Source organism: Neovison vison, chromosome 2 (assembly GCF_020171115.1).
Source record: "Neovison vison isolate M4711 chromosome 2, ASM_NN_V1, whole genome shotgun sequence".
NCBI lineage: Eukaryota > Metazoa > Chordata > Mammalia > Carnivora > Mustelidae > Neogale > Neogale vison.
The window spans coordinates 21384878-21397544 of NC_058092.1; the positions used below are offsets into that span (position 1 = coordinate 21384878).

General features: G+C 49.4%; 1 protein-coding gene across 1 annotated transcript in view; it reads right to left on the reverse strand.

The window, feature by feature from the left end:
- Window positions 1-7049: 7049 nt before the first annotated feature.
- TAF12 (TATA-box binding protein associated factor 12) overlaps window positions 7050-12667 on the reverse strand; it is a 37083-nt gene continuing 31465 nt past the window's right edge. The window contains exons 5-6 of the mRNA XM_044237591.1: window positions 9173-9261; window positions 7050-7527 (exon numbers count right to left, since the gene is read on the reverse strand). Coding sequence (XP_044093526.1) covers window positions 7492-7527; window positions 9173-9261 — 125 coding nt within the window. The 3' untranslated portion in view covers window positions 7050-7491. The remainder of the gene's footprint in view (window positions 7528-9172; window positions 9262-12667) is intronic.

The following is a 12667-nucleotide window of genomic DNA, read 5'->3' on the forward strand; positions in this document are numbered from 1 at the left end:
GTTTTTTAGCTTCCTCCCCATGAGGCTGGGCCAGGGTGGGTCTCTCACTGCACTGCCTCCTCCCTGCCTCTCCTAGACCACCGTTCATCCGTCTAGTTCTGCAAGGTTGGCGTGAATTACACTCATTTCACTGATGGGGAAGCTTGGAGAGGGAGAAGGACAGATAGGGACGTGACTTTTTTTGAGAATCTTAAAATTCCTTCAGTTAAAAAAAATTACCTATTCTGTTCTGGACTCTGAGGATGCAGCAGTGAACTTGACAGAATGCCCTCCTGGAGTTAACATTCTAGTGGGAAAGTTAATGAGTAAATAATGGAACCATATGATTTCCACTTTTAAGTGCTACAAAGCCCGCAGATCCTGGAGACTGGGCTGAGAAGGGTGGGCCTGATTTCTTCAGAGGTGTTGATCAGGGATGGCCGCCTCCAGGCGATGACCTTGAGCTGAGAGCTGGGGGAGGGCGGAGAAGGGCCCAGATAAGAGCAAAGGTCTGGCCTGTAGGAACAGTGGCCAGCACTGAGTACTTTTTATGTCCCTGTGAGGTAGATACTGGGTTTTTTTTAAAGATTTTATTTATTTGTCAGCATGCGCGAGAGGGAGCACAGGCAGAGTAGCAGGCTCCCTGCTGAGCAAGGAGCCCCATGTGGGACTCAATCCCAGGACGCCGGGATCATGACCTGAGCCGAAGGCAGCCGCTTAACCAACTGAACCACCCAGGCATCCCGAGGTAGATAACTATTGTTCCACTTCACTGATGTGCAGACTAAGGCCCAAGGAGTTTAACTGAAGCCAGTGAGCAGAGGGAGAAGCCCCAAGGTGAGGAACAAGGAAAGGGGTGAGCTCTTTCTAAGAATTTACCAGAGATCTGAGGAATAAGTGAAGAAGCAGGGAGTGCTTCAACTTGGTCTGTGGTTTCTCATCTCCCAGGTCTTCCCTGAACAGGACTGCAGGGTAAACCAAAGCTTGTCTGGGAGATGAGCGGCTGGTGGCGCAGATGACGGTGGGGATTTTGCTGTCAAAACCTCCCCAAATCCCTGAAGAGAGGAAGAAAAAACTGACCTTTTCCTCTGTCCAAATCCTGGGTGGGCACTGGAGGACCAGACTAAAGTCCAGGCCCACCCCAGGCTGGGCCCATCACCAAGAAGATGTTGCCCACCGTCCCCAGCTGCCTCCCTTGAGGACTGTTCAGCAGGCTGCAGTCATACATCTCTAGCATTCCTTGGCCTCCGTTTTGCATCTGTAAAATGGGGGGAACAGTAGTTTCTGTCTCACAGGGTTGTTGTGAGAATTAAATGAGGTATTATGTGAATTCCTACCACACATGTGAGCTCATGCATTGTGGGCTCTTTCAGTGACTTACTAACCTCGAAGCAACCCTGTGAGGTGGGGTTGAGCTTGTCTTTTCACAGACAGGGACCTAAAGTCCAGGATAGGAAACTAATGTGGCTCAGGCCTCGTGCACTGCCACCGGCCAGGCCCAGAAGGTCCTACCTTGTACCTCAGGGCTCTGGTCCAGCTCTCACAACCCCTTGTATTGTGGCAAACCCTCTGCGGACTGCAAGAGCCTTTGATGGGTAGGATTCTGGCAGCAGGCCTGCCCATCCCACCAGCTAGAGGAAAAGCAGAGAAGAGCAGTGGAAGGGGCCAGGCTCACCGGTCAGCTGAGCACCCCCCACCACCCTGCCCTCTGCAGTGAGTGTCATTGCTGTCCCAGCTCAGGCCTCAGACCCCTAGTGGAGATTGTGACACCCCTCTGGAAGGCTGTAGGGTGTCCCCTGTTGATTCAGCATCCACAGTGCCCCAGAGGCAAGTTTTTAAAGTACATTTGACATGGCTGCTCCCCTCCCAGAATTCAAATAATCTCCCCATAGTCCTGGCCCTTCCTGAGCCCGTGCGTGTTGCCTTTCCCCCTACTCTGCCCTGACAAATTCTGAACCACCTGCAGCCCTGGACTTTGCATGCGCGGTTTCCTTCCACTGGATGGCCCCAGCCCTCTGCCCTCTCCCAGCGTGACGGGATTGGCTTGTGACACTCAGTAAGTATCACATCTTAACCACAGGGTCATCCCAGCGGCCTAAAATTACTGTGGCCTTGCATTCAAGCCTGGGTTTGACTCCCACTCCACTATGTGTAACTGTGGGAGCCTAGGGAGCTCCCCTCATCTCTGCAAGCCTCAGTGAACTCTTCTGGAGAATGAGGATCATAATGCCCAACTCACAGGGTTTTGGAAAGGATTAGGTCCCACCTAAATGAAGGGCATTGCTGGTCACACAGTAGGAATTCACCAAATGGAAGTCCCCCTTTCCCCCTGAGGTTTTATTCATCACTGTCACAAGACTACCAAAGTAAACTGTGGGGAGATCACGAGGACCCCAGATTCTGTTAAAGAGCTCTTAAAAATCGTTACCCACTTCTGGAGACTGAGCTAGTTTCTGCTTCCGTACTAGGAGTGAAGTTCCAGAATAGTCCCTTCAGGTCTATCCCTGGACTAGTCTGAGCAAGTAAAACTCCCTCTCCCAGGCAGCGCCCCGGCTAAACCCTCCAGCCACAGCATCTTCGGCAAGGTCGGGCTTTTGGGCCTGAATCCACACCTTTTGAAGGCACACAGCCAATCTGCCACCCATGGGAGCCTTTCTGAAGACCCTGCCCATTCTGGGAGCCTCTGAAATTTAGTGGGTTAAGAGGGAAGACCCATCCTGCCCTCCCCACACAGTCTGGAGCTGAAGACGTCTGGGTAGGAGCCCAGCCCGTCCCCTACCTCTGAGCCTCGGTCTTCATGGTAAAATGAGAACAATTCCTACCCCCCAGTTTTGTTAGACGATTAAATAGGACACTATTAAGTGCCCAGTAAGTGTTAAGTTCCTTCTGCTAACAAGCTCCCTTTGCGTCTTTCATGTGTCAGTCCCCGGTCTGGAATGTCCTTCCTCCATCTCTGTCAAAACTCAGTCCTTCAAGGCTTGGCCCAACTCAATTTCTTCTCCGAGCCTTCAGGGAACCTGGAGATTTCAGGCTCTGTTGTCTACATCATTTTGCACTCCCCCCTACCCCCCACCCCCGGCCAAGACTGTAGCTCTTCGAGGCCATGAGAAGGATGGACAATGGACCAAGACCACAGGTCTGAGTCCCGACCTGCCCAGGGACCTCAGGTCTTAACGACCTCTTCAGACCTTAATGTTCTTACCTGTAAGTTACGGGGTTGCACTGGATGATGCTGGGAGTTTTTCTTTTCTAACTACATTTAACTGTGAGGCTTCAGTCCACGTTTGGCCTCCTCCTCCCCGCTTCCCCTCATGCAGGCACAGGGGACTTTTCAGGGTGGTTTTCTGGTCCCAGATGGCCCCCTCTGTGCCCTCAAAACTCAACCGTGTTGTTGCAACCACCCCCTACCTCTGTCTTTTGGTTAATGCTTTCTCAGGGAAACCTTGCATGCCATATGCCTTTACTTTTAGTCTGAACTAACTGCAGCAACTTCTTGGCTAGACCTCCTCCGCTGTTTCCAACTCCATTCTCCAGACCAGTAGCCCGTGCAAGGCTTGTAACATGTAAATACAATCACACCAGTCCTCCACCTAAATCTCCCCGGTCCCTAGCACCTACGGTCTTCAAATTTTTTGTTTATATGCCTGTTTTTAGCACCAGGATCCTCTTATCAGATGCAGTCTTTCTGTTAGCCCTAAAATGCCCAACAATTAAGCCAGGTATTACTCAGGGGCACCTGGGTGACTCTGTTGATGGAGCATCTGACTCTTGGCCCAGGTCATGATCTCAGGGTTGTGAGATCAAGCCTTGTGTTGCGCTCTGCAGTCAGCAGAGAGTCGGCTTGAGTTTCTTTCTCCCTCTCCCTCTGTCCTCTGCACCCACTCTCTCTCTCAATCTCGAATAAATAAATACATCTTTAAAAAAAGTGGGGGGGGGTACTGGCCAGGTTGATAAGGGATGGGAAGCCCACGGCCCACCTGTGGGCTGTCTACACTACACCCTCCCACTCCTGCAAGACAGATAGACACACACACAGAACAGCCTCTGAAGCCTAGGTGCTGGCCCTCGCCACTATGTCTGTCATCCATCCTCCTCCCGGGCTCACTTTCTGTTCACCTCAGGCCATCCTCTCCGTGTTACATCTTGTGCTTGAGCCACATTGCTGCAGACTTCTTTATACCTCTGGGCCTTTGCGTATGCTGTTCTTGGTCACCCCCCATTTTGTCTCCCTAGGTTCAGGGAGATAGGGCCGCTTAAGAGCGCAGGCTCCAGAGTCAGATGAACTTGACACAAGCTGTGTGACCTTGAGTTCCTTAAACTGTTTAAGTCTCCGTTTCCTCCTGGGAACCAGGATTAGATAAGATACAATTCAAGTGCACTACACAGACCTCGCACGTTCTTCCTTCTTCAGACTTGTTGGGGAAACACAAAGCGCTCAAACATGGGAGGTGCTTAGCACAGCACCACCAGAAGCACTCTCCACCGCACCTCTGCAAGGATGCCGGGCACACGATTCCAGAATCTGCTGGCCCTGTTGCCCAACCGTCTGCACCAGGCCGGGCTCTGGGAATCCAGTGGGCATAGTTACTCATCCAAGGAGGAAGAGGGCCTCGTGCCCAGGGTGGGGCCAAGCTGCCCCAGGGGTGGGCACACCAAGTCAGACGAACCCTTCGGATCACTAAGTGGTGCCCCAGTCCCGCACCCCTACACACAGTCACCAAAGCTTGTGAGTGCCCACTGTACTGTCTTGCAGATTCACCCCTGTCCTGCACTTACCACCGCTTCAATCAGGCGGTGGCCTTTTTTTTTTTTTTTAAAGATTTTATTTATTTGTCAGAGAGAGAGAGGGAGAGAGAGCGAGCACAGGCATACAGAATGGCAGGCAGAGGCAGAGGGAAAAGCAGGCTCCCTGCCAAGCAAGGAGCCCGATGTGGGACTCGATCCCAGGACGCTGGGATCACGACCTGAGCCAAAGGCAGCTGCTTAACCAACTGAGCCACCCAGGCGTCCCAGGCGGCGGCCTTCTAATGGATCTCTCTGCTTCCACACTTGTCCTCTCCCTTCCCCTCCTGGCTGTGTGTACTCCACTGCCCGGCCAGAGTGACCTTTCCCCACACGCAAATCTAAAATGGCTCCTGTTACCGTCTGGGTAAAGCCTGCATGGCTGGGGCCTGCGAGGCCCTGCACAACCTGGCCTGACAGCACTGCCCTGGGCTGCCTTCCGCGCAGGTCTCTCCCCCTCAGTGATCTCCACCCCTTCACCCGAGTCCCTCAGCTCCGCTGGTGAGACCACCCTGCAAGCCTCTCTCCTTTGCAGTCCTTGGCACAGAGGCAGGTTTTTGTCTGTTTGTTTTTTAAAGATGTATCCATTTATTCTGACAGAGAGAGAGAGAGAGAGCGAGAGAGAGAGAGCCCGCGCGCGCGCGCGCGCGCGCTAACGTGAGAGACAGCACATACCAGCAGGGGGAGGGGCAGAGGGAAAGAAAAGCTCAAGCTGAATTCACACGCAGCGCAAAGCCCCTTAGGGCCAATCCGAGGACCCTGAGATCACAATCCGAAGTGAAATCAAGACTCAGAGGGTTAACTGATTGAGGCTGGTTTTCACTCACCTGATCACAAGAGCGCTCCCTGTGTTCGTAGTTAACAGTGCAGCCCTCGGCCGGCCCAGGCCCAGGTCATAAATACTTGCTCAATGACCAGCCCCTCCCCAGGCAGGTGGGACAAGATTCAAGACAGGTGAAGCCACTTACCTGTCACACAGTGGATCAAGAATTGAGAACTTTGAAAAAAAAAAAAAAAAGAACTGAGAACTTTGGACTCTCCCCCAGCTTTTTCCATTACACTGCCCGGATTCCTTTGTCCCTTTTTGTCCTCAGTGGAGGAACCAAAACTAACTCTGGATTCCTTCTTGGCTGTCAAGGTCAGTGACTTGCTCCTACTATTGGAACTCAGCAGGAGGCCTTTTGCTGTTTGGTATCACCAACTGAACATCCTTTGAGAGTGTCACCCAGTGGCATTTGGAGGTTCTGGAAAAAGTGAAACCTTTCAACATCCTCTTCCTGGTAGTAGGCCACAAGAGAGACCTGGGGCCTCAACAAGAGTGATGCCAGAGGAAAGGGGGAAGCTTGCTGCCTCTCTGGGTGCCCACTATGTTGAGACCTTGACCAAGAGCAACAGAAACAACAACACAGCCTCAAGAGAGCTACGAGGTGTGAAGAGAGGGGTTCTGGGCTCAAATTCCAAGTGGGAGGGAGTAAAAGCAAGGCAAGGAGGATGTGCCCATACCAGTGACCCCTGGATGAACAGCCATGCCCTCTGAAGACCAAGGAACCCTCACAACCCAAAAGGGCTATGCTGGGCTCAGGATGGGATGAAGCTAGGTGCCACTGAAGGTCTTGACCCTGAGGTCTTAGGGGCCTGGTTTCCTCTGCATGATGGTGCAGATACCGGGATCAGGGATATCAACAACTAAGAACAGACAAGGCACCTGCACAGATGGGCCTTTCCCCAGGTTACTGCCATCCTTTCTTAGGGCCAAGGATGAACTCCAGGAGTTTCAGAAGGGTGGGTCAGAAAAGGCTTCGCCAAAACCAAATGCCTCTTCAGTTTGGGGTTCACCGAGAGGTCACTCTGCCCCATTCTTATGGCAGAGAAACTGGACTCAAACTCCTACTGATGGTATGGCCTTCCTTGAAGTAAAAGAATAGAAAAATTCCTGGGTTTTTTCCTCCGTAAAGAAATGGCTAATGGTGGGGCGCCTGGGTGGCTCAGTGGGTTAAGCTGCTGCCTTCGGCTCAGGTCATGATCTCTGGGTCCAGGGATCGAGTCCCGCATCGGGCTCTCTGCTCAGCAGGGAGCCTGCTTCCTCCTCTCTCTCTCTGCCTGCCTCTCTGCCTACTTGTGATCTCTCTCTGTCAAATAAATAAATAAAATCTTAAAAAAAAAAAAAAAAAAAGAGAAAGAAATGGCTATTGGTGCTGCCACCTGCTGACAGAGAGCTACATCCAGCCTTGCTTGTCCTTTTAACTGCCTCTGGCCTTTCAAAGGCTGTAAGCCATGTACCCTGTGTCTCTCGATTAATAACTTCTTTATTCTGGAAAAGCAAATGAAAGTCATATTCATATAAACACTGACATTACAAAGTACAGGGAGAGGGGGAAAGGAGAAGGAAACACAAACCTCTACAAATCCTGCTAATACTGTCTCACCAAACAAGACCATAATGCTTTGTCCCATATTCAATCACTTATATAATAAACCACAAATAAAATCTTCTCTGGAAGATACATCGTTCCTCGTTGAGACGGCAGGGAAAAGGGACCGGAAGTTGGGGGAGGAGGCTTTATTCTTTTGGCAGATCCTCTCAGTCATTATAGATATTGCTGCACTGTTAATAAAAAATATATGCTTCTCTGTAAAGCATTAAAAAAAAAATCCAAAGATGAGATGGCTGAGGTCTCAGCTCAAGTATCTCCAAATACATTGTTGTCCATTCCCTGACCTTCCCATGTGTTATTTCTTGGTTGTTTTCCGGATCAATGCCATTCTCTGAAAGAAGAGTGAAATAATCAATTACACAGCTTAAAGTCAGGAACTTTCCCCGTCACCCATGTGGGGCACAGTCTATACCACAGGCTGGAGCCCTGGGAACCTATCCACACAGGGCAGCTCAGCAGGCTCCTTTGAGCCTGACAACAGTCTTCAGGGCCCCAGGAGATGTTTAGATAGCCCAGTGGACCCATTTCATTGACCAAAAGACCCAAACTGCTGTAGTCAGCTGTAGTAGCTGTAGGTCAGCAGAATGGCAAAAAAGTTAAAAACAGAAGATGACAGTTCTTGCCTTTTGGGGACTTAGGGGACAAGCCATCAAAGCCTGTGTTTTCTAGACTCCCCCAGCCTAATGTGAGGATGAAGAAAATAGGGAAGGGGACTGTGTCAAGCCTGTGGCCACACATAAAAGGGAGCTGACATTTCACACAAGACGACCTACAATGAAGCAAACGGACACTAACAATTTCCACCACAACCCATCAGGGGAACATTCAGGTCATAGGTTTCAAATTTAACTATTACCAGCCATTGGCCGAATTACTGATCTGCTTTGCTTACTCTCTCTTTTTTTTTTTTTTCAAGATTTTATTTATTTATTTGACAGACAGAGATCACAAGTAGGCAGAGAGCCAGGCAGAGGGTGGGGGGGAAGCAGGCTCCCTGCTGAGCAGAGAGCCCCATGCAGGGCTCGATCCCAGGATCCTGAGATCATGACCTGAGCTGAAGGCAGAGGCTTAACCCACTGAGCCACCCAGGCACCCCTCTGCTTACTCTTTTGACTAAGAGATTGTCCTAATATTATGATACTTGCTGAGAGATAGATAGATAAAGCTGGAAAGTGGATTAATTAGGAAACAGAGCCAAAATGACCATTGTCTGGAGGGACTCCCTTCTGAAGAATACTGTGGTCCTTTGATTCAGACTACTGGTGACTTCCCTGTAAGGGCTTCCTTTGTGAGGTCTGTAAACACATACACTCTAGAGATCCCAGGCTATGGACAAGCAAGGGACACTCAGCCAAAACCACACAATGTGCCCATCAAGCTTGAAAAAAGCTCACTTTTCAAACTGGAGCCACCAGTTAAATTAAGACTTTGTCAAAAGGAAGTCATCATTGTTATTAGACCAATGACAGGGCCAGCTTGTGGCACAGTATAAGTGGGGTTAGGTTCTCGTACTGACCCCTCAGGTCTGCAGTCAGTCACAGGGATAGAGAACTAAGGGCAAGCTGGGACAGAGGCCAGAAGGCCTGGCACAGCAGCCTGGGTGCTACCTTCCAGCACAAGTATGGCCTGTCTCTCTTTCAATCAGCCACAACGCAGAGATTTCATCAGGGAGAAGTGGAGGGAGCGAGTTCTACCCATATTAGAAGAAGCTACAATCAACAGCTTTAAATGACACCCATCAGCGTTGAGAGAAAAAGCTGAGACCCCATGTGGGAACAGCAGAGAACCACAGAAGTAAATGACTGTTCTCCCGTGGAGCCCTGCTGCCTCTTGCCCTCTCTGATCTTTGGTCCAGGAAGCGGAGCTTCCTATGTGGAGGAAGTGACAAGTGCAGGGACCGTAGCCATGTGCACTCCCTCAGAGACACAGTTCAAGGGATGGGCCGTGGCTGCCCTGGGGTTCTGACGGCTCCTCACCTGTTTGTGGGCCTCTGTGGTGCAAGCCTTTTTGTAGGGTCGGATTTCTTCAGAGCCAAATCCTGGGATCCACATGTTCCACTGGCGTTCTGCAAGGAAGAGGCCAGCACAGAGATAAGGGGACAGGGAAGGCAGCATCAGGGTGCAGTGTGACCCTTAGACAAGGGTCAAGGAGGACTCATCTGAGCGATCAACCACAGTAATGAACAGCAGCCCTGCAGACGGGTTCTATGGAATACAAATGGGGGATCCCTTGTGGTGCCTCCAATGACACCATTCGACCTTTGTCGACAAAGGACCAAGGAGTAACTGACTCCAGGCTGTGAGCGCTGAGCCCTCAGGTTTCCATGCAGCTCCACAGAAGCGGAAATTCCTGTTTCTTCAGTTGTCTTGTCTTTTTTTTTTTTTTAAAGCAGGCCCCATGTCCAACAGGGGGCTCAAACTCATGATGCCAAGGTCGAGTCACACACTCCACCAACTGAGCCAGCCAGGTGCCCCTTCAGTTGTCTTGTCTTTTTTTTTTTTTTTTTTTTAAGATTTTATTTATTTATTTGAGAGAGACAGTGAAAAAACACACGCAGGGGGAGCAGCAGAGGGAGAGGGAGAAGTAGGCTTCCCACTGAGCAGGAAGCCCATCTTGGGACTCGATCCCAGCATCCTGGGATCACGCCTGAGCAGAAGGCAGATGTTTAACCATCTGAGTCACCCAGGCATCCCCCTCCCCTTCAGTTGTCTTACTCCTATGTTTAAAGTCACCCCTCTCAAACCCAAAGGAAGAGGAGGAGCAGAAAGGCATTCCTAGTATTCGGGAGTTAAGGGCCGAGTCCCAGCTCTGCTGCTTCTGCTGTGGAGCTGGAGGACGCTGGGTCTTGGTTTCTTCAGCTTTTACACGGCAGTTCACAACTGTAATAAACACCTCATAGGGTGGCTAATAGCATTCAAGGTCATAATACAATCCCAGAGCCCGGGATAAAGGCACAGAGATACAGATATAGACATGGGTTATGTCCACACCACAGCCCTGTGTCCCGCTGCCAGTGGGTATGATCATCCCTGTGAGAGTGTCCCCAGAAGTTCCAACAAGGCAGAGATTCTGATGATTTGACGATGTCAGTAATCACCATAGCTACATGGACCCCCCCCAGCCACAAAAGTGTGTTGCACTCTAAGTATGTAAAAAATTATACTTACACAAGATTATTTAGGGAGTAAGTCTACTCAAAAGGAGTTACGAACTTTATCATACTCCCCTAAACCCCTGAAAACACTTGTTTTACAAATCTGTTTTGCTCCAAGCACAGCACTTACTTAAATCAAATCGAGTATTAGTGGTTTTCTAGTTATACTTTGTGCCTCATCTACAGTAACTATTGGGTGAATGAATGATTCATGTTTGGGTCTAGAAGAATTTTATATATAGCTCTCCTCCAATATTTTTTTTTTAAGATTTTATTTATTTGTCAGAGAGAGCAAGAGAGAGAGAGCACAAGCATGGGGAGGGGCAGAGGGAGAAGCAGGTTCCCCGCTGGGCAAGGAGCCCAATGTGGGACTCAGTCCCAGAACCCCGGGATCATGACCTGAGCCAAAGGCAGATGTTTAACCAACTGAGCCACCCAGGTGTCCTTCCTCCAATATTTCTTTGAAAATAAAAATCCTGAAGCCTTCTGCTAATAATATCTGTTGTCAGTCTTGAAAGTAACACTGAGATTCTTCTTTGGGAATTAAACTTTACAAACCACACAAAGTGGCTCAGGATATGGATCTGCAGAGTCTCTTTAAGAAAGAGTGTTGAGGTGCCTGCGTGGCTCAGTGGGTTAAAGCCTCTGCCTTCGGCTCAGGTCATGATCCCAGGGTTCTGGGATCGAGCCCCGCATTGGGCTCTCTGCTCAGCAGGGAGCCTGCTTCCTCCTCTCTCTCTGCCTGCCTCTCGGCTTACTTGTGATCTCTATCAAATAAATAAATAAAATCTTAAAAAAAAAAAAAAGAAAGAACGTAATGGGGTGTCTGGCTCAGTCGGTGGAGAGTGTGACTCTTGATCTCAGGGTTGTGAGTTCGAGCCCCACACTGGGTATAGAGATTACATAAAATAAATCTTATGGGCTCCTCGGTGGTACAGTCAGTTGAGTGACTGACTCTTGGTTCGGGCTCAGGTCGTGATCTCGAGGTTGTGGAACTGAGTCCTAAGTTGGATTCTGCACTTAGCAGGGAATGTCCTTAGACTTCCTCTCCCTCTGCCCCACCCTACCTGGTGCACTCTTTCTCTCTTTCTCAAATAAATAAATGAATAAATCCCAGGCACCTGGGTGGGTCAGTCGGTTAGGTGTCCAACTCTTGGTTTCAGTGGAGGTCGTGATCTCAGGGTTAAGCGATTGAGCCCACATCCAGTGCACATTCAGTGTAGGGTGTACTTGAGATTCTCTCCCTTTCCCTCTCCCTGCTCGTTCTCTCTCCAAAATAAATAAATAAATAAATGAAATCTTAAAAGAGATTAAAATTGGGGTGCCTGGGTGGCTCAGTGGGTTAAAGCCTCTGCCTTCGGCTCGGGTCATGATCCCAGGGTCCTGGGATCGAGCCCCACATCGGGCTCTCTGCTCAGGAGGGAGCCTACTGCCTCCTCTCTCTCTCTGCCTGCCTCTCTCCCTACTTGTGATCTCTATCTGTCAAACAAATAAATAAAAAATCTTAAAAAAAAAAAGGATTAAAATAAATAAATCTTTAAAAAAACAACAAAAAAATTTAAATCTTAAAAAAAAAAGGTCACAGGGCACCTGGGTGGCTCAGTGGGTTAAGACTCTGCCTTAAGCTCAGGTCATGATCTCAGGGTCCTGGGATCAAGCCCCACATCAGGCTCTCTGCTCAATAGGGAGCCTGTCTCCCCGTCTCTCTCTGCCTGCCTCTCTGCCTACTTGTGATTTCTCTCTCCCTCTGTCAAATAAATAAATAAAATCTTTAAAAAAAAAAAAAGGTTGCTACCAGGCAAGAATGCACACATGTTAAGTATGTGTAGCAAAATATTTAAATATGCATTTTTAAAAGATTTTTTTAATTTATTTGAGAGACAACATGAGCTGGGGTGAGGGGCTTCAGGAGGGGGAGAAGCAGCCTGATCCCAGCACCCCCCAGATCACAACCTGAGTCAAAGGCAGATGCTTAACCAACTGAGCCACCCAGATGTTCCTAAATGCATATGTATTTATATTTTATATAATATTAATGTAATAGCAACAATCATTTAGTGACTAAAAGGTATAGTGAAAATGTGTGGCATAAAGCAGCATTGTACAAAGCATTCCATGTACATTATGTCATTGAATGTCCACATTTCTCAAGACTATCCATCAGAAAGGGAGCTTAGTCCATTAAGCAAGTGTAGGAAACTGGGTCAGAAGCAAACCTGGCTGTACCCATTTCAGTTTGTCACAAGAGGTGGTGTCCAGAGTTTCCAGCCCCATTGGCAAGCCTACCTTTGTTGGGGGTGGTGGTGTGGAACAGATG